We start from the raw sequence: 24,898 nt of genomic DNA on the forward strand, positions 1-24,898 counted from the left end.
ATCCACACAATCATATAACAATTTAGGAAAACCGCACCTCACTCTGAAGCTGGGTAACTTCTCTTGCAAAGACGCTGTCAATTGTGGCTGGCATCTGCTTATAAAGAGAATTGGAAAGGTCCGCCTTAATGGTGCCTTTGTATTTTGCCTGGGGGAGAGGGAAAGGAAAAAATAAATATTCCTTCCTTTTACTTGAATATTGAAAGAAAATAAAAAGCAACTTCCTTCAGAGACAGAATTAATTTAAAAATCTGAAAACCATTTGAAACTTAGATACTGGACCTGACAAATATATTTTGAAGAAATGTAAATCCAATTTATTATGGAGAAAGCTTTAAACAAAACAAGCAAGAAAAAAAAAACGATCAATTTTCTATTTAAACCCATGCACATTTCTAAAAGTAAATCTATTTGTGTATATTGACAGTTTCATATGGTTGCATCAGCGAAGAAAAATCTGAGAGCGATGAGACATTTGAGTTGCTCCAGGAAATATTATACAAGTTGTTAGAAAAGACTACCTAGAACCTGAATGCAAAGCACAGAATTCCATGTTTCAAATCTCCTTAACCTCTTTCTACCACGATGGGGGGTGGGGTGCTTTTTGGCTTTTTCTGTGCCTTCCTACTGCCATCTACACTGCCCCTAGGTGATCTCATTCACCATTTTCTCTTGGGAAGATTAGGTTCAAAATAGCAGGACAGATTACCCACTGCCACATTTTTTTTTTTTTTTTTTTTTTTGCTCTGCAGTTAACTCCTTCAGGAAAACGAATCAATTAATAACTAAGAACATCAAGAATTTCTCTACAAGGCAAAGTAACAGCTAACACAAATAAGCAAAACTATGTTTTTCCACACTCTGTCGACAAGTCCCTGATATGACTCCTGCTCAGAGCCAGATTTGAGCGTTGATTTATTGAGCATGTAGCCTGTGTAAACCTTGTGTTCCCACAACTCTTTGGATTTGAGTACTTAATAAAAGAGAATTTACCAATTTTCCTCACAATGTTTTCTTGTTAGTAGAAATAATCCTGAGAATATCATGTTGATCTTTTTCCAACATATGAAACACTGGAGGTCAGCCATTTATAATACTATTTTATTCATTCTCTTGTCAAGTTTATCTCCTCTAAGTGATCTATTCACAGACTACAGAAATGCCTCATCACCGAAATCACTGTCAACACTGTGCTTTTCAATGCCACACATACTGGGGTCCTAAATGCTCTCAGAAAGAGACTATATGATTTTTCAGCTGGAAAATGAATGTAGTGCATTTCTCACTCTGTGGTTTCATAAAAGCTATCTCCGTTGAACTGATCCTAGTCAAAAATAGTTTAAATTGATTTAGAATTACTTACGAAAAATACCACATTTTATGGAAGCAGCTGGTAAATTTTACTTATTTTCAAAATGATCATTTAGAACTAATAAGTCTGTTAGGAGAAAAATAATAGAACTGCTAAGACTATTTTGCCAGTACTTCCTACTTATTGAATAAAAATATATTTTTTCAAGAGTATTTCTATGTAAGTAACATATATCAATTTACATGAGTTAATTGGTAGTACACAGAATTACATAATTATATAGATATTACCAACATTCAGTGGTGTTTTTTAAAATATTATTCTCCAACTTTAATAGAAAAAGATAATGCAAGCCATTTTGCAAGTGTTTGATACCTTACCTCAGAAATAAAAGCACCAATATGTTTTACATGGTTTAGCATAGGAGTGTCCGTCACAAATGTACACTTGTCCTTAGACTTTTTATATTCTTCTTTATAATGGATCTAAAAAAGAAAATAATTCACACGAGAGAGAAAGAAGAAAAATAATTGAATGCTCCATTTTTTAACAGAAGAATTACCTTGAGAAAGTTTATTTTCTGAAGTAAATACTATCCAATGTGGAATGACATTCAAAAGAAGCCAAATCACATAAACTGATATCTAGCACAAAATTGCAAAAATAATGGTGAGGCATAATCAAGAAACCCTCTTCTTTAGATAAACAAGGGTCCAGTTACCATCAAGGATCACGTGTGTTGGACCCACAATGATTATGGGTCCTGTTGCCCACTGTGCTCAGTGTAATTAGTAAATATTCTCCATTTAACTTGCACAAGTGTACCAGTTTCCTGTTACTTCTAAGCCATGGTCAAACAGAAACATAGCTGCCCACCTCTAGGTTTTAAACAAGTACTTATCAGGATAGATGTAACCATTTAAGAAGTAGAGGCAGAAATTAAACAAATGGAGATAACTATTAGTATCATTACCTAGACACACTGGATTAGAGGAAGGGGCTTAAATTGTGGCCGCAATGGGCTTCCTGTTACTAATGAATTCCACTCAAATCAAACTGACCCAATTTATGAGCACCCATAGGCCTCCTATCCTCCTTCCCTCCCCCAACAAGAGCAGAACCTGCCCAGAAAGCTTGCCACGTGGTTGAGATCATCCCACCAGGTCCCCTTGCTGTGAGTAGGCAGATGAACAAGGAAAAGATCACAGAGGCTTTGCTGAGAATGCTCATTTCTCCCTCTTGAACTCACCAGGAAAACGAGCCACTCCTTTCTCCTTGGGGAGAGGCCAGAATTGTTACTCTGGGGAAAGACCCCGCCTGGACACATAAGCCAAAAAGAAGTCAAGAACTCTGGAGAATGAGCTAAAACGTAATCCCACTGTCATGCTACTTGCAGCCCAATCTTAAAACTGGGAAGGCAAAATTTATGACTAGTTGAGAGGATGAAGGCAATCTGCTAAAAGTTGTATCACCCTGTAATAAAGCCATGTTTATCTGCCCAAGACTCTAAATACTTAGGCTGAAAAAAAAGTCCCAGTTCAGATGATAAATTACATGGTCTCCTTAATTATAACCTATAAATGAAGCTTAATTCTAAATACTATCCAGTTCTTAAAGGACATGGCTCATATTGATGTTACACAAATATTACACAGGGATTTTGTGTAAACCTGATCTGAGGGGCATTATTTGACCATAACCAGATATGAACATGTTAAGTAACGTTATTTCAAAATACCGTATTTCACTGCTGCGGCTCTTCGATATTACATGCCTACCACATTAAACATTTGTTTTATTCATGAAATCAACATTAGAACATATTTATCTTATCTGAACGCTAAATTACTTTTTTTTTTCTTCTAGAGATTGGCCATAATTTTAGGTCTCTGCAAATCACCCTCCTCAGTCACTAGTAATTAAGCCGTTAATGGCAGTATGATAAATAGTAGGCTATTTTGATCATAAGGAGGAAAAGAGAAGTATCTCCGTTATATAATTAAGTGTGAGAGAAAATAACCTATCATTAGGCTTAAGTCTGCCTCATTATTTTTATCTTTTGCCACCATCTTTTCCCTCTCACATTCACATTCTTCACTGCTGTGGTATGTGCTACAGACCTCGTGATAAGCTCTGACCTGAGCAGAGTGTTCAGGACAGGATAAGGGTGAAGTTGTTACTTCCCTTGCTATGCAGAGACAAATGGTTCCGTCTTAAGTGTGGTCTCCATTCCTTTGGTCATTATTTAAAAGATAGACACACACACACACACACACACACACACACGTACATTTCTAATTTCTAATGAATTGTACTATATGAATGCCAATAAGCAAATGATACTAAATTTTTATATAAAGCTATCACATATTAGTAGCCTTCCTATACTAATAAAAGAGATGAAACTTCACCAATGACTGGCACAAAGTCTTATCTAAAATAAAAATCACTAAGTATACAGCCACTTCCCTAATACAACCATCACTATCTATTGGATAGATTGCCTGTCCAACACCCATCTTTCCTAATAACAGAACCCAAATGTACTTGTGAGAGTAGCCAGGCCCCTACCCCAGCCCCAGAGGACAAACTACTCTAAACCAGGCATGGTTTTATCATTCCTCTTGGCCAGTCATTAGCCTGGGGAGGCCAGATACCCAGCTCTGGCCACGAGACATTAATGGAGTCTCCCAGCAGTGTTCTGGTGTTTCTGGTAGAAAGGGAGAGACTTGCTGGCATAGCCTTTGGACACTTTGCTCCTCTACCTGATTTGATGCCCCAAATCACAGGGATGCAGCAACAATAAGCCACCATACTAATAATGACAGAGCAGAAGGAAAAGAACCTGAGAGTCTGATAGCATCCACTATGCCAAGATCGGATCCTCTTCATCCAGGCTTCATGTGTGAAAAAAATAAACATATACCGGGAGTGCCAAAAAAATATATATACAAGTGGACACGTTGGTCAATGTTGCTCAAGCAGTAGTTCGCTGCAATCAGAAGAAGTGTCTGGACGCTGGTGGTAACCACTTTGAGCACCTCTTGTAACTGCAGAAGTCAAACGTGACTTGTAGTCATCTTTTGTTATTAGTATATATTGAACATTATAATTTTAATACAGTTTTCCTTTCTTAAAATTGGTTTTTTTGTGTGTGTGTTTTTTTGGGGGGCACTCTGTATTTGTTAAACTTCTGTGCCAGGGTTTCCTATTACCTGCAGCCATTTGTACTCATAACCAATACACCATGCAAGATATTTTCTGATTGAGAAAGAAGGAGCAAAGTTGATGACTTAATGAGCATTCAGATGTCCTCCCAATATTTATTTTCTTCTTTGATCTTACTATTAATCCCACCATGTCTCAACTACAATGAGAGTTAAATTACTTCAGTGGTGCTTCCTCCTTCTTGCCTAGTTTCTTTCACTTAGTAGGAGATTAGCTAATGGCTGAAAGTGGATGGCACATGTAAAAATGTTTGAAGATATTTCTTTTTACAAGCATTCTTAACCAAAAGTACCCAGGAAGTCTTTTCACAAACGGAGCCACATTGGCTAAATGCGGTAAACCCCGGAAGAAAGAACCATGCTCCTAGTTAACTGGACGCCCACAGCCAAGGCTGCTCTCCCAAGTGCTCCAGCAGTTGGACCTTTCTCTGGAGGGGTAACCACTAATCTAATATCTTCAGCTTTGGAAGGATTTACACACAACAAACAATGCTCATTTGACTGGAAAAATGTTCTTTCTGCTGCCATGCATGTGAACACACTACAAAGGCTTGAACCAAAACATTGAGTCAGAGGCTTCATGCAGATGTGGCCAAATCTGCTCTGCAGAGACTTTACACCGAATTTACAAGAAACATACAAAAGATCCCCTTTCACCTAATATTTTTATGATACCTGACAAAAGGCTACTCGATCCATGATGCCAACTGCTCAAAATAGTCAATAGGTTTGATTTATTTAAGAGATTGATTTGATAGTTAACTAACAGGACAAAATAACACAGAAAAGATATCTGGAGAAATACAAAGCATGTGGTTAACAGAAAAATAAAAGAGGCTGTCTCAGAGGACCACCTGTCTTCTAGACTGGGAAGTGAGTTACACAGAGGGAAACTCCACAATATAAGCCAGGCAAGTGCAAACCAGAAACAAGGTGGAGCAAAGGAAAATTGAAAAATGCCTTGTATTGATCCCCAAAGTGAAGCCACATGACCTGGAAAATGAAGAATTCTAAATAGTAGAGGCCTCCCAGGACTTCCCTCTAGACCAAACTCATTTAACATTTTAATCAATTATCTGGCAAGGGCATGATACAGCAAAGTCTCCAGGTCTGCTGATGACCCCAAGCTCTCAGGGAGAGTGAAACGGCAAAATGAAAGCCATGAACTGGGGAGGCTTTCAAAGGGCCGTGCCTCAGGGCAGACAACTACAGATGACATTCATCCCTAGCAAGGTGAAAATCATTCAGGCTACTATTTAAAGATGATAGCCCTAAGCAATCAGCTACAAGTCAAAATGTAGGCCTGAAAATGGCTGAGAATGATGTCCAACAGCTCTCTGCAGCCTCCAAGTCCAAGAAACTCTAAATTTTATCACAAAGCATTGAGGGAGCAAAAGGGAACATCGTCCCACCCTATACATAATCACAGACCACACACACCTGGACTGCTGGGCACAGATCTGGTCATCACACCCCATTAAAGACCTATGCGAGCTAGAAGAGGTCCAAAGAGAGACAGAATGAAAGGCTGCTCCATGAAAAGAAACCCATAAAACTGCCCTTTTTATCTAATAAAATGGAGCAGAGTGATGAGTGGATACCAGCCATGCTCTGGACTTAGCCGGACCTAAGCCTGAATCTTGTCCCTACCCCTGACTAGCCCGGTGGCCGTGGGCAAGCTACTCGGCCTTAGGTTGTACCACCTCTGAACTGAGGCTCGTAGACCCTACGCCAATGGTTCACTGTGGCACAGAACACAACGTCTGCCACACAGCAGGAGAGAAAGGACGTCGTGGTGGCCAAGGGTTAGGAGTCAGACAGACCTTGCTTCAAATCCCAGGTCTGTGGTTCACTAGCTGCGTGATTTGATCAACAATGTGAGACTGCTTCTGAAAGCTTCGGGATGTGGGACTGTACGAGCAGGAAAATATATACCAAATTCTCTTGGTGACATAGGCTGTAGACAGATTGCCTTCAAACAAACAAAAAGGCTCGGGTAAGCACATGGATGCCCCTTCAGAATATAATGAATTAGAAAACAAAACTAAGGGACTTGAAGGTTTGTCTTTAAATTGAAGTTTGGGACCAGGAAAAAGACCAGTGCATGGCTGAGAGAAGGTTTTGTGTTCAAGTCCTACGCCCTACTGCTTAACTGTGTTACCCAGGCAAGTTACTGAGTGTCTCTGAGCCTTTACTTCCTCACCTCTAAAATGGGGAAAACAATAGAACCTACCTCACAAGCTGCAATGCCTGGCAGGGGTATGATTCCCACCATCCTTTGGTTCTTTCTGACAAATTACAAGGCAGCACAGAGTTATACATAAACTGAGGTTGGACGGATACAAGTCATTTGCACACGTAGTAGTTAGTAACAGCTAGCATTTCTTGAGTACCCACAATGTCCCAGTTTACTAAACATTTCAGATGTGTCACTATTATTCAGTCTTATTATTACACATGTCCTACTGAAGGGACTGAGCCCAGCCAGCCTGCCCAAGGTGACTGTTGATTCAAACAGGTTGACTTCAGAGAACTTGCCAGAACACTACCCCACTGCCCAGGACTGAATTCCTTTGAAAATAAACATTTGTAAAATATTCTGTTCTCTTTGTTCATTCACAACAGAAACAACCATTTTTGTGCTCACCTCTCTAAACACGGATGCAGGCATCTATTCACTTTCCATGCTCCATCTTTCTTCTGTCCCAGCAATTCCCTTACACAGGTTTTAATGAGGCTCATCTAAACTCTCATCCCTAGAGAGCAATACTTTTCCTTGTGCTTCCAGAATTCTAATTTACTGTAAAAATATATGACTTAACTCTATAAGTCTAGGATTCCCTTGAAATAGAAACCAATCCCAGTTAATGAAAAAAGTCACAACAAAAATGTTCCTTTTCACTGATATCATCATCATCATCATTTAGTTCAGGGTTCTTAGCACGTAGTTCAGTTATCCAGGAATCCTATATTGGATATCAACATTATATGCACGTATATTCTGGTTTGGAAAACTATGGCGTTCATCAGATGCCTCAAAAAGTCCCCAAAATGTTTTTTTTAAATCATTCATTTAGGCAGACATCCTCTCAAAACAAATTACATTATTATACAAATTGTAAAAGGCTTTGTGTTCTCGAAAGGAACAGTCTCTGAATTCAATGCTTTATGATTTCACGGCAGAGTGACAGCGAAAACCCGAAAGCACAGCATTCTGCTTCTGCAGAAATTCTCTTTATGGGTGATCTTGGGGAAATCACCTAAAATTTCTGGACTCAGTTCCATGATCTGGAAAATAATTGTGTCTTAATAGACGATTTCAAGATTTTTCTCTCCAGCTCTCTGATTCCATGACGTAATATTGCCACCCATACAATGCCAAATAAGACAGAAATTGCATAAGCCACTTACATCACTAATGAGTTCCGTGCATTTTCTGGCCAATTCCATGCTCAGGTCTTCAATAACAGGCTTAAAGAATACCTATCCGGAAAAAAGGGAAAGGAAACATTTCTAATCATCAACTGAGAGGAACAAATACCCTTCTTCAGTAGGTGCTTGCCCACTCACCTTGTCGTCTTCATTTTCGTCTTCCTCTGTTTTTTCCTCTTCAGTTTCATCTTTTACATCCTCAGATACAGGGACCCTCATTTTTACCCTCTCTGTCTATCTATGTAGTTTGTAATTCACTAATGTAGCACTTTTTATGTACTGCAGCACTCTTGAGATCTTGGAGTCTGGTGTTCGGCAGAAATGAGCTTACCCAGGCCTCCTCCCTATTTAGCTCATACTTCACTCTCCTTATCACAACTCTGTGTGAGTGGATGGAACAGATGCCGGAGGTCGGCCAGGACTGCCTCCCAAGTGGAAGTAACATTTTAATAGGCAAAATTCCATTGTATGAAAATGTAAAGTCAACCTTCTTGGAACGGGTTAAGAAATCCAGAAAAGACGATTTATTTATATTTCACTAATTCAATTCACAAAAGAGCTTGAAAAAGACTTCAAGATTCTGGGAAAAACTACTTAGCTATCACATTCAAGATAGCACAGTCCAAAGCCTGTTATCTCAAAGATTCCTCAATTCCTTCTAAATAAAGCTCTCACTGGAATATCAGACATAGCTCTGATCTGCTATCGTGAATCTGGATCATTTAAATTCATTTCATTAATCTAAATTAAATATTTTAAGAGACATATATGTACTTCTCACATTCTAAAAAACACTCACTTTATATTTGCTGATTAAAAGGCAAGTAATTTATTATGGAAAGACCTTTGAACCCTTCAACGAATCTATTCTGACTTAATTATGACTGTTAATCCTATACTGCTATATTATTTTAATTATAAACATGATTAAACATGAGAAGTTGCAGTGAACATAGGTTGGTATATCATTTAAGAATTCTACAAACATCATTGGTTCAAAAAATAACAGTCATACTCTTTCAATTCTGCCCATTGTGTCAAATTTACAAATTCACGAGTTACTTGTATATTCCTGAGTATGCAATACATTTGGAAAAGTTGGGGAAAATGAACTATTACAATGTTGACATGGACCACAATACAATAATGTGGCTGTGGCACATGTCATCAGTTATATAATTTAAAATACATGGTATTTCTCAAAACAAGTCCTTTAATGTCAATTTAGGCAATTCTAAGACTCTGTCCAGCTTATAATTTATCAATGAAATCCTAGGCTTTAAATCCTAGGTTTTTAAGTCCTAGGCTAAATGAATACAGCCACAGCATATCATGTGTTGCACATAAAAGAGACCCTATTGTGAATAATGAAAGTAATTACATAAAATACAATTTTATTCAAAATAATACATCATTGTAAGTAACCAAATATAATGCTGTTTTCTCTTGATAGCATATCCAGCTTGACATTTATTTTTTTAATTGCTTTGGCCTTGCCTAAACTAAAATTCTGACAAGGAAAATTCTACAGTCATCATGTATAGATCATTTCTCAAATTGTGTTCCATGAGGCTAAAGTTCCACAGAATACTCTGAAGGGGAAAAGGGGGATTTTTAAATAAACATGTTTCGGGAAACCTGTATACCAGTATCTACCTCAGCCACTTAGAGATCCACATGGCATGATCACACATTAGGAGCTCTGAGAAGACCCTCGACCAAGAAAAATATTTAAATTTGCTTAATCCAGCTTTCCCCAAACATGAAATCCTACCCATCTAATCTAATCTAACCTATCTATCCACTTAGTTGCCTACCTACCTATTTTTTAATGATATCCAATACTCCAGAAAACTACCATTCTTTTGTGAAGTATTACTTAGGGAAACACTGTTCTATTCTGAAAAAAAAAAAAAAAAAAAAGAATATATAGTGTTCTAGAAGAGTCATTGGTCTTTTCATGAAACAGTTTTCTATACAATCTAACTTATAGCATCACGTATCCTGCTTACCAAAAAATGTCAGAAACAAGTGTCCCACAGGTGCTGAATTTGGAAAACAACATAAAAATAATAGTCATGTCATGCTAGTGTAGAGAATTCTATACAGAAATTCTAATTACATTGTGGTTCTTCCATAAAGGAGCAAAATGTGTGGACTCTGACTGATTCCATCAAGTCCTCTGCCAGGATAATCTAATAGTCTATAGATCTGGTACATTATCTTTATTTGGAAATAGGGGAAAGCATTTTCTATAAGCTTTTCTTGCAAACTTCTAGAAGTATAGGGAGAAGAATCTTGCCACAGCTGCCTAAGATGCACCTCTTAGCTAGTGTTTGAGGTAACAATACTAGTGTATGAGGTAACAATACTACTGTGTGAGGTAACAATACTCGTGTCATGAGGTAACAATACTTGTGTTTGAGGTAACAATACTAGTGTTATGAGGTAACAATACTTGTGTTGCTCATGGTGCTATCTCTTCCCCATGGTGAATTACCTTCATCAGACTGCAACGGCTGCTTTTTCTCATTTCCCATCATGTAGTAAGTTCTTACTGGCTCTCCACTGCGCTGGAAGAAAATAATCTGTTGAGATTATGCACGAAAGTTTCAAAAGCAAAACCCAATACCACATGCAGTGTGAACACAAATTTTGCATTTGAGATTTTTAGAACCAGAATTTTAAAGCCACAGGGATCCTTAAGAAATCAATCCTGCTGAAGCCCTCTCTTTTACAGAGGACAAAAGTAAGGTCAAGAGAAATTAATTATTTGTCTTATTTACGAAGTTATTCAATGGAGCACTAGGACCAGAATTTAACTAAAGCCCAATATTTATGTATTCATGTAAGTGTTGTTATGCCAGGGACTGTGCTTGGTGTTAGAGATGCAATGGTGAGTAAAACATACTTAGTGCTAAGATAAGGTAGAAAATAACAACCCCATCACTCAAGACTTGATGGAATAACTCTTTAATGGATTGTTTGGCAAGCTAGATACATTATTACTTTTGATTGAATGCATTTTTCCTTTCACCTATAGGTATAATACAAAATTCATGTCAAGTTTTAAGTCCTGCATTTTATCACAGCAAAGCACTCTTGTCAATAGCTCCAAAATGTGACTCGGGAATAAAAAGAAATTGTTCTTCATGGATAGTTATCATGTTTCAAAATTCCCTATCATCCTTTTTTCTTTAAACCAAGTTAAATGTTGTCTTTTAATGCATGTTTTCACTTTGGGGCACCTCAAAAAGGGAGTATCTGTATAGTTGCTAATCCCTTTTACTTACTGAGCATTTCATTTTATGCTGTCTACTTTTTGTTTAGTACTAGATCCACGCGCTGACCAGAATGAGACCAACATGAGGATCACATTACTTACAGCTAGACCCCCTACTTCCAGGTCTGGCTCTCCCACAGACTCTAGGACAAATTACTTAATCCTTCTCTAACTCTCCATAGTTAAAAACAGAAAAACTGAATTATCAGAAGTTAATAAAAGAAAAGCACCTTACAAATAACAAAGGCCCTTACAAACACAAGAGTTTTTACCTATCGAATAAAGGTACACCGTTCCAGGAAAAGCACCTGATATGAAAGGATCTTCTCATTTGAAAGGTAAAACTCTATACCACCAATATGTTTTTTAAGGCCAGAAGGACCTACTACAGCATAGCAGCCTAAAGATAAGAGCTAATTTGTGTGTTATAATACAGAAGGCTTTGATCTTTTTAGAGTTTGAAGTTTATGTGTATTTCCATAGAAAACGGCCCTCCCTAGGGTAATTCAGGTCTTGGGGACACAGCCCCTGGCCAAGGAAACCGGCTATACTGCTATCGTGAGTCATATAGTACTTTGTCTTCAGTGCTCTGAAGGTCACATGAGACAAGAATCTCCTCAGTTCTGACAAATATGTCATACTTATTTCACTTTTTTTCTCCTTTTTGTTTCTTTACAGTGATAGAAAATGTGTTTTTCCACAACATAATGATGACTGACTTGCAAATAAAAATCCGTATGAACGACTGAAATAGACTGAGATTCAGTTCTGGGTTGAGAAAACTTACAGACATAAACTGAATTTTTCCATTTTAAAATGTAATTCAAGATTTCTTATTATAAAACATTCACCCTAAATGGTTAGGTGAGAGGGGGATTAGTTCATCTGACTTGTTTCTCTGCCTTGGCAATCTTTCACCTACTCATTTTCAGTTGCCTGGTTTTGTGTTGGTGGGTTGGTTGGTATTTGTTTTTTAATGACTATCCGCCAGAACGTTCTCAGTTGAATTCTTGGTTATTTTCCTTTTGCTTCATATAGTTCCTCATCCTTAGGCATCTGTCCAAAAGAGAACTTTACTAATAGATGAGGGGGAGGAATCATTTCTTAAAACAAGAAATGTAAGCTCTCTGGGGCAATTTGTCTTCTTTATAAAAGAGGAGAGTTCTGCTTAATATTAGCCCAATCTATTTTTACAATTTACAGCCATCACGCCGATCTTCTTCTTTTCAATGGCTATTGCATTACTGTTTGTTAGTTAGAAATCAAAAGAATACAACGCAACTTGAATAACTGTCAACCTTACCAATTGTGCCATTAAAATAAGATTTAATAGGGTGTATTTCTGTATTTTTATTCCCACTTTCACAAATATAGATCTTCCTCACAAATGAGAGCGACATTCCTAGACTGATATTAGAGGAGGAGGAGAACAATAAACTGCAAATAACTTTCAACACAACAAATTCCATGTCGGGTGTGGCTGCGATGACAAGATTAAAAATATGTACTCTTCTAAATATATTGGCGGGGCAGGTGGGGGCAGGGGGAAGTATTCTTACAGAATCTACATTAACATAAGCACCCAGTAAACTGAAAGACTTTGGTTTAATTTGCTACTTACTTGAGATTATTAGTTCAGTTTCAATAATAACGAAGCTAATACCACAATCACTTCCACCAGAAAGAAGCCCAAGGTTTGAGTGGCCTCTAGGTGACTTGTGACCAGAACCAAAGGGTCAGGCACTATCTGACAGCTTGACTGTCTCAAAAAGTTATCTCTTTTCTAGAGTTTTGTGTGAGATGTCAGGAAAAATTGTGAAAGATTGAAACTGGGGGGAAAAAATTATGTATGTATGTATGTATGTATCTATCTATCTATATGTGATTGATGGTGTTTACCTGGTGTTTACCTTCTGGCTAATTTGGCCTTTCACTGTCTTTGAACTATTTTACAACTCCATAAATTGTTGAAAACTGATAACAATGCTAATGACACCTTATCTACATAAATGCAAATAAGTAGTAGCCTGGGGGAAAACAATGACTGTTGCCCTGTTGATAGACCCTTTCTGTGTCTATTTGTAAGTGTATCTCAGCACTCCTTATCACTCATTTATGTGTAGTTCTTCAAATTCACCTTTGAACCAATTGTAACATCTTATTGGTGCCCTCATTAATTAATGAGTTAAAAATCTTTGAAATGTGTTCATTTTGTTTTATGAAAATCATGATTTTATCATTTTTTTAAAAAATCCTTTAACAGATGCAAATAATCTAATCACCCTCATTTCTTTCCTTTAACATTCAACAAAAATAGAAAGAAAGAACACATTATTCATTAAATAAAGCCCAATTTTCTCAATTGTGAAATATAGCTGTAACAATTCTTGGTGTTTATTGAAATTAGCTTTCTGTTTTGTTTTGTTTTCAGGTCTGATCTCATTTGACTATTGGCAAATGCCCACGTGTGCTTGTGCATATGTGCATTCACACAACACACACACACACACAACACACACACACACACACACACACACACACTCAAGCAGAGTTAATTCACCACAGATGCCAGCGCCCTCTTGAAAAGCATACAAGGAAGGCTTCAGTAAATGCAAAGATTTAACTACTTCTCACATCTGGAAAAACTTGAATATGAGAGTGGATTTATTGAAGAAGCTCTTTGCTTGGCTGTCAAAATCATATCAAGAGCCAGAGAGAGAGCGGGTTTGATCAGGGCTGGCAATCCTTTAACCCTTCAGAGAGAGATATTCTACTAATTAATTCATAACATGTCCTGCTTACATGACTTAGGAATTTTATGAAAACACAGAAAAGTAAATAATTCCCTAGCAATTGATAAAGAAAAACTGTTTTTATCATGTTCCCAGTGGATAAAATCATACATTAAAGTTTAGAAATAATGAGTCCCTATACTCAAGTTAAAAAGGAAAGGCTTTGGGGGTTGTAGAGCTTATTGAAAACAGCCATTAGAACAATAACTTATGTAAATACATGCAAAACTACTCAGCTCTTTATGGAGAAAGTCGAATAATGTTTCTGAAGGGGAAGTAAGGGAGTTATATGAGCTCATAGCAAAATTTAGCACAAACTAAGGAATGAGCAGATCTTCCCCTAGAGAGGATATTAAAGTTGGAATTAGGTAAGGTGATGGGGTATAGGGAAGGCATCCAAAGAACATTTGTAAAGAACCAGAGACAAGAGTTGGAAGAACCCAAAGTTCAATGTCACCAGTGCGTACAATGGAGAGAGATGAGGACAGCAGAGCATCTAACAAATGATGACCTCAGGGAGACCCTGATGAAGTGGATTTGAACCATGGACCCTTTACAAATAACACAGTTCCTCGTCAATTAAATATGGAAACAGTGACTTTAGACCTACTCTATTCTCTTCACATGCCCTGAATTTAATTTTTACCCCTTCATTTTATCATTAGCCAATTGAAATATCCCTCATGTATCTGGACTTTATGAAAACTCATAGTGAAGAAATTATTCCCTGGTGTATGAGTCTAACGAAGAAAAATATTCAAAGGAAATTCATTTGTTTTATGTACATCCGGAAATAAATGGAATTTGGGTTAAATTTATAATACAAATTTCACATTTATACCTTTCTACAATTACAATCTTATGGAAATGCACTTATTTTTTTCTACTTTTTATGAAACAAGTGATACTAATATTTCTACTTGAATCTTAAGTATCCAATTACTATACCTATGTGTTGTTTTTGTTTGTTTTGCTTTTTTTTTAAATAGGACTTTATTGGGGAACAGTGTGTACTTCCAGGACTTTTTCCCAAGTCAAGTTGTTGTCCTTTCAGTCTTAGTTGTGGAGGGCGCAGTTCAGCTCCAGGTCCAGTTGCCGTTGCTAGTTGTAGGGGGTACAGCCCACCATCCCTTGTGGGAGTCAAACCAGCAACCTTGTGGTTAAGAGCCCACTGGCCCATGTGGGAATCGAACCGGAAGCCTTTGGAGTTAGGAGCATGGAGCTCCAACCGCCTGAGCCACCGGGCCAGCCCTATACCTATGTTTACTAAGGATTTCTTTTACCCTGAAATCATGATTTCATCCTAGTTTAAGCCAAATGAAGCAACACAACTGATGCTCACAAGTTCACAACTTTTGAAGCACTAATTCCTGAGTCTTATTCCAATTGTCTCCGTATTTTTTATGTTTAACTCAAAATATAAGATAATATCAAAATAAGATCATAATTAAAGTAAATGTTATTAAAACAGCTATAAAGTTAGTAATGTTTTAAAATAATTGGTACTCTTTGAATAGTGAGAACTAGTTTAACATATTGGTAGTAATTGCTCTCTGAGGACTCTATCTTCTTTATTATTTAATTTGTGTGTGTGTCTATCTTCATTTCACAACTATTTCTTGCGAGCATTTCATGGGTCAGGAGCTATTTTAATCTCTTCAGATAATCCATGAACAAAACCAACAAAGATCCCTACCCATCTCTCCTATTCAATCATATATTTATTCATCACATATTTATTGAGCATCTACTTTATGCCATGAACTGTAATATGCTTTTCATCTCCAGTGTATTTCACATACCGAATATGAGGTCTGACAATTAAGTTCGCAAACTTGTTGCAACAATGTTGCTAACCTTTTTTGATATAAGAGGGATTATTCATTATAAATTGTTACCAAATGGACAAACAGTTAACCAAGTTTATTATTTGGAAGTGCTGAAAAGCTGGATGAAGAAGTTAGACGACCTGAACTTTTCACCAACAATTCATGGTTCTTGCATCACAACAATGCACCAGCTCACACGGCACTGTCTGTGAGGGAGTTTTTAGCCAGTAAACAAATAACTGTACTGGAACACACTCCCTACTCACCTGATCTGGCCCCCAATGACTTCTTTCTTTACCAGAAGATAAAGGAAATATTGAAAGGAGACTTTTTTTTTTAATGACATTCAGTACATCAAGGGTAATATGAGGACAGCTCTGATGGTCATTCCAAAAAAAGAGTTCCAAAACTGTTTTTAAGGGTGGGCTAGGCACTGGCGTCAGTGCATAGCTTCCGAAGGGGAGTACTTTGAAGGTGATCGTAATGATATTCAGCAAAGAGGTATGTAGCACTTTTTCTAGGATGAGTTCGCGAACTTAATTGTCTGACCTTGTATACACGTGATAGTCGATATTCACTATTATATTCAGTTAAAAACATGTATCTTCTTAGACTATGATAAAATCTGTTGGACTTACAAAAGCTATATTTTCAAGAAAGTAATAGAATGTTTAAAGAATTTTTATCGATGCTCAAATAATTTTGTAGATATCAATTTCTATCCTATTTTATACACTAGTTGTATCTATAGATGGTTGTTTCCTCCATCCATCTTTTCTTTTCTCAAATTGCATATGCAAAATTTTCCTTCATAACCCCAGTATGTTTGGCATATTTTTAATTTGCTCATAAAGTGACATCCCTTGGGCAATGTCCTTCTATGATGTTTTAACTATTTCAGAAATCATTCTCCGGAACAGTTCTGTCCAGGAGAAATATGATGTGAACTACGTATGTAATTTTAAACATTTTGTTTGCCACATTCTAAAAAGAAACAAATTAAATGATTTTAATGATCTATATTTTTTAGCTCAATAGAGAATACAGAATTCCTGCATACAGAATATTACCCTTTCACATGTGAGCAATATAAAAAGTACTGAGGTTTTACATTGTTTCATACTAAGTCTTTGAAATCCAGTGTATTTTAATTCTACACTCAGAGCACATCTCAATTCAGAGGAGCCATATTGGACAGCGGCTGCCATAGTGGACAGTGCAGCTGTACAGTAATGCTACGAGACTGGAAATCATTAGCTAGTTTTCATTTTGATCGTACATACCTTAAGTGTGAGAAAATACATTTAAAATGAAACTTCTTAAGAAGAGTATTTCAGAATCCTAATAAGCAAGCAATAAAAACTACAATCTATTTTAGTTTCCCGACCTATTTAAATCAGAGTCTTCCGTGTAAGAATGTACATTATTAGAGGTTTATTGTTGTAAGTAATGAATTAACTCGTTAAATTATGTTGTAATTAATTTCACCTAAGGTGTATTCAAAATGCTATCTTGTTTCATGAATGAGACTGACATATTTAAAGTCCCAGCAGTTTGCAGGACAAACATTCACTCTTTAATTATCTACCTAATAAATAGATAACTATATGAGTAATAGACATTCACTCTCAATGTCTCTATCTAAATAGCAAAAAGTCCAAATAGTGAAATATCCTCCGCTGACACTCCCATTTCTAACTCATATAACCCCATTTAAACCACGCCAGCAATTTGCTCATCAGTTTGGCTAGGTAAATTCGTTTGAAACCATGCTGCAGAGCAATGTCACAGTGAGTTATGAGATTTTAATAAGGAGGCTGATGGATCATTGGAAGAACCTCAGCGTTTTACGGAAATGAGATTTTTCTATGAAAAACTTTAAATTTTCAAGTACTAAACAGAAAATATCTTCAGCAACAAGGGGAAACACAGTATCTCATGTTTCTGTTCCACAGACGACTTAGCTTGTTTCTTTGTTGGAGCCAATAAAATGGATACACGCACGTGTATTTTTTTAACTGCTAGGATTTTTAATAACATCCAAATGCAATGAAGTGCTTTGAATCTAAAAATACTGTTACATAAAATGATAGCCAAGATCTTAAATTTTATTCGTGTTATCCCTTATCCAAGCTCTGCTGAAATTTTTGGAGAAAGATGAAACTACATAAAAATTGAGACATTCAAAAACGCTTGGAAGCCCCCTCTACTGGTCCATACCAGGTTCTGCGTGAGGGCACAAAAGGGTGATCACTGCATGGCAAGCACTGTGCCATGGGCTTCACATACAAAATTCCATTTAATCCTCACAAAATCCATTTCACAGACACATGGACTTGGAGTGATCACTCGCCCAAGTTCTCACAGTAAGAGATTCAAACCCAGGTCTGTACTGCTTCAATTTGAGTAGAATCTCCTGAAGCATGGAGCAGCAAAACCCTGACTAACTTCTTTCTTTCTGGTAGTGATATTATTATTTTCCATCTTTTTCTATTTCAACTTCAAAAGAACTGTCATTACAGATGGTTATTGAAAGGAATGGTACACCTGATGGTATGGGGACAATTTGGTTCCTACGACCGGCAAAAACAAGACTCCCCGGGAGTTAATAGCAGCAAGGGTAGAGGCAGAATAATGAAAGTATTATGAGCATTCTTGACCTGGCAGGCACCTATTTTGAGAAATCTTCCTGCTTTTTATTTAAGCCGTACTTTTTTCTACTGATCACCAGATATCGAGATCATAAAGTTTACCCATTTGTGGCATCTTAAAAACAATTAAGATTCATATAAGATACCTTACACATAAATTAAGTGAAATGGAAAATAATTTAAGAGGCAGATTTTATTGTATCCAAATACAGCCCACCCTTTCTACATAGCTGCCTTAACAGAAAAAAAAAAATCTGGAAAGTTTTCTTTTAATTACATTCAATACTTAAGTACTTAATAATGAGTATTTGTTGAAAATAGTGTTGTAGTAGTGGCTTTTATAGTATGCATTCTCTGACTTACATACAACTACTGAAGATAATTTACCAAAAAAACCCTGAAGAATGCTATAATTTAGTCTAGAATATTAGGAAAAATTTCAACCCAAAATATAATAGCAATAATAACTGCATAAAAATACTGGTCTTATATATACTTTGAGCTGAAAATAAGAATTTCATTTTAAAAAATAGATAATTTTTCAATGTATGTACTCTAGCCATTTCTTGGATTCTAACCATTTTTAAAGCCCAGAGTAGCTAGGACTTCTAAGGTTTTCTATGACTACTGTCCCAAACTTTTTAAAGAGCAATCATACTCTGAGGGTCTTTTTTATGTCAATTTTTTTTCTTAAAAGCAATTTCACTGACAGATGTTAATGAAGTAGCCAGGACAACTTTTTTTTAAGATTTTAATTAAGCGTTGATATTAGATTATTATACTATCATAATCCTATGAAATACTTTTTCCTACAGAAATATCACTACATGTGTATTTGATCAAGGCTGTACTTGGTTCTTTAAGATTTAAAATCACTGTACATGTTATTTCCTGTGGCAATTCTTTATGGTATTTATGTTACTCTCTGTTGTACAGTCATGAGTTAGAGAAACCTCAGATTTTAATTTAATCAGGTTAAATAGCTAAATTGTATAATCCTTTCTTAAACAAAGTATTCATATGTGTGGATTTTTAAAAACATACTATGATAGCTTTAGATTTGCTTAACAAACTTTATAAGATCTTTTTTAGAGAGTACCTGATTGCCAATTAAGTGTGACCATCTCAAAATACAAAAATTCCTGTAAAGGGGTAAATTATATGTATTATAAAACCTAATCTTCTGAGAAAGAGTTTCAGAAAACTTTATTATAAAGAAAATTACACACAGTTTTATGCTTTAACCAGTTCTTTAATTCATCTTTTTATTATACTTTAAGTTCAGTATTTTGTTAACTTTTTTCTCCTTTTCCAAAACACAGCAATGGTGAACATCCTGTTTAAACAAACTATCTTTGTTTAAATAGTCAAAGGTTTAAATGTTTATGATCTAAGGACTAAATATTTCTCAAAAATATTTATTTTTTATCATCAAAAATATATATTTTAAAATATATTGCAGGCTTCCATAATGTTTGTATTTCAGAGACAGGACCAGTGTTGTATTTGGGGGTCATGATTTGACAAAAATTATAACTGACTCATGAACTACTATGTTATAATGGGGTTTCTGCTCAAGTTCTCTATGTTATACTCAAAAACAAGAGCACGTGCATGAGATTATATTCCACACTTAATTGACAGCAGAACTTTATTCTATTTTCCCATCTGGCAAAAACTCTACAATTGACCAGACAAGAATGACCAAGGACAGAAGAGACTTGTAGCCTGTTAGATCCTCTGAATGAACCATAGTCACAGAGCTGTCATTTGGAAAAGGGCAACCCTGGAAGAGCCACATCTGATATGCAGAGTGGACAGAGCACCACACGACGAAGAGTCCTAAGATCTGGGTTCGAAACCTCACTCTGTTACTGACCAGCTACGTGGTAGCAGGTGGGTCATTTGAGGTTGTTGGTCCTTTATTTTCTCATCTGTAAAACACAGGCCAGCCTTTCTAGTTCTAAGATTATATGATTACCTGATTACCAAATGTATCTGCTTATCTACTAATCACCATGGTACAAAGAGTTCAAAGATGAAAACATTATTGACAAAGTCTTTCATCAAATCACTTTTTTTGTTAGTTAGAGATGAATAGAATTAACCTATTTTGAATAGTGGATACTGGAGTATGTCCTTTCCGTATCCTATCTCATGGTATACTCAAAATTCTCTGGACAGTAAATACTATCAGGATCCCCAAACTGAAGCTCCAAAAGGTATAGTAATTTGCTTAAAAGTGACATCAACAGGACTGGAATCAGTATCTTCTATATGTTCATGTAGCACCTCACCATATATATCCACTGTGTGCACTCAACACTGTGATCTTACAGTTGGATTCTACTTTTAAAAACTCCCTTTGTATTTTGACTACAGGTAAGAACCTAACCAGGTATGACTGAATAGCTAATAAAGTATAGAATACTTATAAAGCCCATCCTTATATACATCAAATGGTTTTAACTATTATAAAGACACAGCCTTTAAACAACTAGAGGGACATTTTCATAGTCTAATCTAAAGACTAGAATATTTAACTCCAGGTACATGCATCTAAGAAAGTAGAAGTGGATTCCCTATGCACATAAGACAGGAATGTATTCCCAAGGCATGGGAAATTGTCAGTGATGTAGCTATGCTTAGTATATTCATGGATATGTGTTCCAAAATCGATCTAAACATAATCAGTGGGAAATTAAATTTTGATAGAGCCAAGATATGGCTTTGAAAAGCTTTTAAGCATTTATCTCTACAGTGATCTCATGGGAAGTTCAAGCTTGCTTTCAAGCAACGACACTGTCCAAAGCTCTAAAAAGCAAATATTTATCATAACATTCAATCTGTTGCAAGAATGTCTTGGCAATTCAATATAAGAAAGTATATAAGAATATAAGAATTTCAATATAAGAAAATAAAGTTTTCATGTCATCACAAATGAAGAAAGAAATTGTTATCTTAAGCAGTACCTTTCCTTATCCCTCAATTTAATTAACATCCTCTCTCGAGGTCAAAATAATAACTTTTATTATTCTTTATACTAATAATATTTTAGTTGTTCTGCAAATATGAATATAACTGTGCAAAAAAATAAAAATCACTTTAAAAACAAACTAGATAACCAACACAACCTTATTTTATATTAGTTCTGTTTTATATTTTCAGTTGAATTATCATCTCCCAAAGGAATGCTTGGAGACTATGGTTTACAAGAAGAGCAAATCAATGGTATTGATATGTTTGAAATACAAATGTATATTGCTCATGCATATATTATTTTCATATAATTCAATATTTGATTTAAAATTCAATATTTGAACTACTATGAATAAATGATCATTTTAGGCATTGCAATAAATACAAAATAATAAAAGCTAGCCTTTCATACTCAAGGAGCTTATAATCTATGAGTACAGCTGAAACAAACAGAAAACATACTAAAATCATCAGAGAATTACAGAGTCAGAAGATGAATAAAATTGCAAATATCAAGGAGATTCTAACATCTCATGAATGACCTTTGAGCTGCATATTATGAAGATGAGTCAGTTTTTTATAAGTGAGAAAAAGAGGTTAGAAGACACAGCACAAGCAAAGAGAGTAGGCTGTATGCTGGCGGCCATGAGAAATAAGTCCAGATTGCAAGGGGAAGGTGAGGAGTATGAATACATAAAAGGCACAATAGAGACAGCTTTAAATGTTCAGCCAACAATTTTAGAAATAATCCAATCAGAGATGTTGTGTCACAAAGTTTTACGCTGGGGAGTCGCTTATAAATACAACATGCAAAGATTAATCTAGTTACAATGTGGATAGGATATGCTGAAATGGAAGGAAAAAGAATACCAGAAGACTACAAAATAGTCTAGGCAAGAAATAAAGACCAAAGTCGTGGGAGATGTTAAAGGTGAAGACTGGAGACACACTAAAGATGTAGGTTGAACAACAGACGAGATGTGAAGAATGAGAGGAGAAAGGCCATTCTAAGGTATTTTGGGTTGCTTGGATAAAGAGGGAAATGGGTGCAGGCATGAGTATGTTGAGTCTAAAATGGAGTTGTTCAGGTGGGATACCAGCTGTCAGATACGCACAGTGGTCAGGTTAGGGCACTGACTCAGCTCAGGGAAAGGGGTCAGAGTTCAGAGAGCCACAGACAAATGGGGGAGAAGGTAAACAGAGAACAATTTTCAAAGGCATCTCCCAAAGAAAAGCAATTCATCCCCAAAAGACTGCTGATCATTCATGCTGTACACAGAAAAAGGTACACTCCTAAAATAAGGTTTTCTGTGAGACAAAGAAAAATTTTCTCTATTCTGTTTTCTTAACAATTCTCAAAACCTATTTTAATGGAATGCTTCATTAAAAATATTTATGGAGACATCATTATAAAAATTAGGAACTTGAAATACAAAAAATTATTATCTGCCCCCAGGAGCTTTTAAAACTAGATGCTTGTCTGGTTACAAAAATGATAATGTTCACAGTTTACTAGTAACAGCAAAAAGCACAGAAACCAAGTGTTTGATATACTGTATCAGGAATTGTTGAATGTTATCAAATGCTTTTTTAGCATCAGATACCTTTTCTTTTTTTATTATTATTATTTTTTTATTATATTAGTTTCAGGTGTACAAAAACAACATAATGATTAAACATTTACACCCCTCACAAAGTGATAACCCCCCCAAGTCTACTACCCTTCTGACATTGTATATATCTGTTATAAGACCATTGACTATATTCCTTATTCCCTATACTGTACTTTACATCCCGTGACTATATTTGTGTGTGTGTGTGTGTATATATATATATGTATATAATTATAGTTGATTTAATTATATATTATACATATATATTTAATTATAGTTGACATTCAATATTATTCTACTTGAGCTTCAGGTGTAAAGTACAGTGGTCAGGCATCTGATATAAATGGTGCTGGGAAAACTGGACAGATACATGCAAAAAAATGACGCTGGACCACCTTCTTAAGACATATACAGGAATAAACTCAAAATGGATTAAAGACTTAAATGTAAGACCCGAAACCATAAAACTCTTAGAAGAAAATATAGGAAGCAAACTTGCAGACATTACCCTTAGTAATAGTTTTACTGATATATCCCCTTGGGCAAGGAAAGCAAAAGAAAAGATAAACATACGAGACTACATCAAATTAAAAAGTTTTTTCACAGCAAAGGAAACCATCAACAAAACAAAAAGACATCCTACTGAATGGGTGAAGATATTTGCCAATGATACATGTGATAAGGGGTTAACACCAAAAATCAAAAAACAAAAACCAAAAAAACAAAACAAAAAAAACTCATACAACTCAACACTAAAAAACAAACAACCCAATTAAAAAATGGGCAGAGTACATGAAGAGACACTTCTCTGAAGAGGACATACAGATGGCCAACAGACATATGTAAAGATGCTCAGCTTCACTAGCTATAAGGGAAATGAAAATAAAAACTATAATGAGATACCATCTCACTCTGATCAGAATGGCTATCGTTAATAAATCAACAACCAACAATCGTTGGCTAGGATGTAGAGAAAAGGGAACCCTCCTGCACTTTTTGTGGGATTGCAAATTGGTGCAGCCACTACAAAAAACAGCATGGAGGTTCCTCAAAAAATTAAAAATAGAACTACCTTATGATCCAGAAATTTCACTCCTGGGTATCTATCCAAAGAAATCCAAAACCCTAATTCGAAAAAATATACGCACCCCTATGTTTACTGCAGTGCTATTCACAATAGCTAAGATGGAAACAACCGAAATGCCCATCAATAGACGATTGGATAAAGAAATCGTGGTACATTTACACAATGGAGTATTGCTCTGCTATAAGAAAGAATGAACTCTTGCTATTTACAACAACATGGTTGGACCTAGAGAATATTATGCTCAATGAAATAAGTCAGATGACTTTTCTTGTTTGACTCTCTGATCACTATCAACAGTATATTAGTTTTATTATATTAATAGGTTTTGTAATATTGAATCATTCTCTGGTTAAATACTCGTACTACTTGGTTTTGATAGATTATCTTTTGAATGAACATGATTTCATAGTGTTTGTTTATATTATAATATATAGGTGACAATGCATAAATATCTTCATAACTATAGGCATTTATTTTCATGAACTAGAGTTTTCTTTCAAAGTTTCCTTTTCAAAGCTGTTACCTTTTCTGTTCTCTATGCCAATTATGTACCTGTGAAATTATTGTTCACTGAAAATAGGACAGACTCATCAATAGAGCTGTGTATAGCAGACATGTCAACAAACTATGCTGCGTGGACCACACTCAGGTCCCAGGCTCTTATGACAGGATTAGGAATCACGTGATCTGACT

At 35.9% G+C, this 24,898-nt stretch overlaps 1 protein-coding gene and 1 long non-coding RNA gene across 3 annotated transcripts in view; both read right to left on the reverse strand.

Annotated features, from left to right (window-relative positions):
- The window catches only part of NEBL (nebulette), a 114,364-nt gene extending 105,753 nt beyond the window's left edge, over nucleotides 1-8,611 (reverse strand). The window contains exons 1-4 of the mRNA XM_033100588.1: nucleotides 8,110-8,611; nucleotides 7,951-8,022; nucleotides 1,693-1,797; nucleotides 38-148 (exon numbers count right to left, since the gene is read on the reverse strand). Coding sequence (XP_032956479.1) covers nucleotides 38-148; nucleotides 1,693-1,797; nucleotides 7,951-8,022; nucleotides 8,110-8,190 — 369 coding nt within the window. The 5' untranslated portion in view covers nucleotides 8,191-8,611. The remainder of the gene's footprint in view (nucleotides 1-37; nucleotides 149-1,692; nucleotides 1,798-7,950; nucleotides 8,023-8,109) is intronic.
- A 1,172-nt stretch (nucleotides 8,612-9,783) lies between these two features.
- Nucleotides 9,784-24,898, reverse strand: part of LOC117019142 (uncharacterized) — a 52,935-nt gene continuing 37,820 nt past the window's right edge. The window contains exons 3-4 of one of the 2 annotated variants that reach the window (XR_004422429.1): nucleotides 10,472-10,539; nucleotides 9,784-9,871 (exon numbers count right to left, since the gene is read on the reverse strand). This is a non-coding gene — a long non-coding RNA (uncharacterized LOC117019142). Of the gene's footprint in view, nucleotides 9,872-10,471; nucleotides 10,545-24,898 lie in introns of both variants that reach the window. The other variant, XR_004422430.1, reaches the window with a different exon arrangement.

The sequence above is a fragment of the Rhinolophus ferrumequinum genome (assembly GCF_004115265.2).
Source record: "Rhinolophus ferrumequinum isolate MPI-CBG mRhiFer1 chromosome 5 unlocalized genomic scaffold, mRhiFer1_v1.p scaffold_110_arrow_ctg1, whole genome shotgun sequence".
Lineage (NCBI taxonomy): Eukaryota > Metazoa > Chordata > Mammalia > Chiroptera > Rhinolophidae > Rhinolophus > Rhinolophus ferrumequinum.